A 2,500-nucleotide genomic window follows, 5' to 3' on the forward strand; every position below is an offset into this window, starting at 1 on the left:
TGACGCCCCTAAACAATAGCTATGTTTGTATTTTTATGTGCATTTTGGAATATCGCATAAAAAGCAATGGATGGAAACGCCAAGATGCACATAAATTCTAAAAGCCCCGAATGCACTTAATTGAGGCAGATAATTGTTTTATCCGATAAGAAGACATGCACATAATCTATGATGGAAACGCATTTACCGAATATATCCCTCGATGTGCAACAACAAACTCAGGTGACGTTCCCTCAGCGGAGCCTGTGATTGGATAACTGGAGTAACCAGCGGACCAATCGCATCGCAGCATCTCAGATGTTGGTTTGGTGTTTCTGAAACGCCGGAGACGAAGTCTGTGATCAGAATGATTTGCTTTAATTCCCTCCAGAAGCGTCTCACACGATTGTGTTCACAAACACCAGCATCTCAACACAAGAGAACATGACAGCGTTTATTGTCACAGTTTCTTCCCCGATTGCAGCAACTTCCATTTTTAGTACTGATATTTTGCTGATAGTTTTCCCAGGAAGTGAACACATGGGATGCAACAACACTGCAAAGTGTTTATGCCATATTCCAACTTTGAATGGAAACATTGGTGCAGGATTGTGATGAGATTCTGCATATACGATGGCTCATCAGCAGAATTGCTGTACGAGTGAATCCTGTAGGATTAACTTGAGCGAGAGAGAGAGAGAGAGTGAGAGATATAACGGCTTTCAGCCAGAACACTTTTGAAGATTTACATCATAATCGGCTCATAAGCATTACTGACCAAGAGCGGCCCTGAGATTTGCTTTGGAAATGTCAGAGGCATTTTAAGAGAGATCAGTTTAAAGAGCTCGAAGAAAATGTCTATCAGTGCACCCTGGCTCAGACTGCAGATGGCCTCGCTCTAATTGAAACGGCTTCTCCTCTGTCCTGGCCTGATACGGACGGGTCACTTTCAGATCGCAGGCTCAGTGCTCCAGGCTCCATCGCTGCGATCTCGACGCCATGGCACGACATTAAAGGTTCATTGGGAAAGCGCTGTACAAAAGCCAGACCTTCACGTCGAGGCAGAAAACTGAGCGAATTCAACTCCATTCAGTCGTGCTTTAGTTCATTAATAAAACCTAAGACTGACCTCGCCGTTCACAGGCTTTTCAACGACGCCTCTTCTGTCCTCCTGTGGCTGCTTGTTCGGGGAAACGAGCAACTGTTTGGGAAAATCTGTTTTGTCTTTGGAGATTAACAGAATGAGATTTGGCGCTTTGTTGTATATAAACAGGGACTATCTCTGACAGCTGTATAGAGCGAGTCCTGAGACACAAAGACACAGAGACTCGTCTGTTTCAGGACGGGGGGAATAGAAGAGAGATAATGCTGTTGGGTGCTGTAGATTAACAGCAGATTATCAACCCAGAGTAGTTTTCTAACACATGGGTCATTTCATTTCAGAGGTGTATAACAGGGCTAGATTACATGTGATAAAAAGAAGCACACTTGAGCACTGAACGTGTATGTTGTCTTTTATTAGCAAGAGCAGTTTTTTTTATAGGGTTAGGGTTTGGTTTATTCATCCATTCATTGGATTGATTCGGCTGTATGAAGTGAATGGCAGCTCATCTAAAAGACCCCTTTCTCTGTGCAGGTGATCTTCGAGGCGGAGGTGACGAACGGCAGACGAGGTTTCATTGCCGTCGATGACATCCAGGTGCTCAGTTACCCGTGCGGTGAGTCAGCAGAAACAGCCCGTGTGTGTGTGTGTGTGTGTGTGTGTGAGGTCTAGACTGATCAGAACGTTCAAACCCTGCATCCCTATTACTTAAAGGAGCTGTAATTTCCTAAAAATCACACGCTTCAGGAAGTCAAACTATACCTGTCTTATAACTGACTCTTCTTACTACACTGGGACAGTATTTTTGTAACAAGCTGAGGAACGCAGGCGAAGGCGAGGATATAAATGCAGGATTTTAATAAAGTAATAACAGAACAAAACCACGAGGAACAAAAGCAACCATTACATGTACAACAACTGCCAAAGTAACAAGTGAAACACAAGGGCTATAAATACACAGGGACAAACAAGCTAAACAAGATAACAAGGGGGCGGGGCTAATTAGAAACACCTGGAAAGACTAATAAACAAGAAAAACTACAAAGGAACCAAAACAGAACAAAAGTCCACGCAAGACAGGAATCGTGACAATTTTAAAGACCCCATGAAATCAATATCCATGGTCATCCATATGTAATACTGTAACACTAAAAGATGACTAGCTAATGCAAACTTTTAGCAGATATACACAGGCAAAATAAACGTTTATTTTCTGAAAATAAAACAAAAATATAAACTGGAATAACATTTTATATTGGGTGGGTGGATGGGTGGATGAAACCTTAATTCATGCCCTTGTCATGTCTCGTCTGGATTACTGCAACTCCCTTCTCATCGGTCTCCCTTCTAAGCTGATAAATAGACTTCAACTTATTCAGAACTCTGCCGCTCGAATCCTCACTGGTACCAGACCATCTG

At 42.8% G+C, this 2,500-nt stretch overlaps 1 protein-coding gene across 14 annotated transcripts in view; it reads left to right on the forward strand.

The window, feature by feature from the left end:
- ptprk (protein tyrosine phosphatase receptor type K) overlaps positions 1–2,500 on the forward strand; it is a 229,609-nt gene that overhangs the window by 88,393 nt on the left and 138,716 nt on the right. For all 14 annotated transcript variants that reach the window (XM_056233705.1, XM_056234489.1, XM_056238174.1 and 11 more), the window contains one exon: positions 1,616–1,697. In XM_056233705.1, the coding sequence (XP_056089680.1) occupies positions 1,616–1,697 (82 nt within the window). The remainder of the gene's footprint in view (positions 1–1,615; positions 1,698–2,500) is intronic.

Source organism: Rhinichthys klamathensis, unplaced genomic scaffold (genome assembly GCF_029890125.1).
Source record: "Rhinichthys klamathensis goyatoka isolate OS25496 unplaced genomic scaffold, OSU_Roscu_1.1 h1tg000001l_1, whole genome shotgun sequence".
Classification (NCBI taxonomy): domain Eukaryota; kingdom Metazoa; phylum Chordata; class Actinopteri; order Cypriniformes; family Leuciscidae; genus Rhinichthys; species Rhinichthys klamathensis.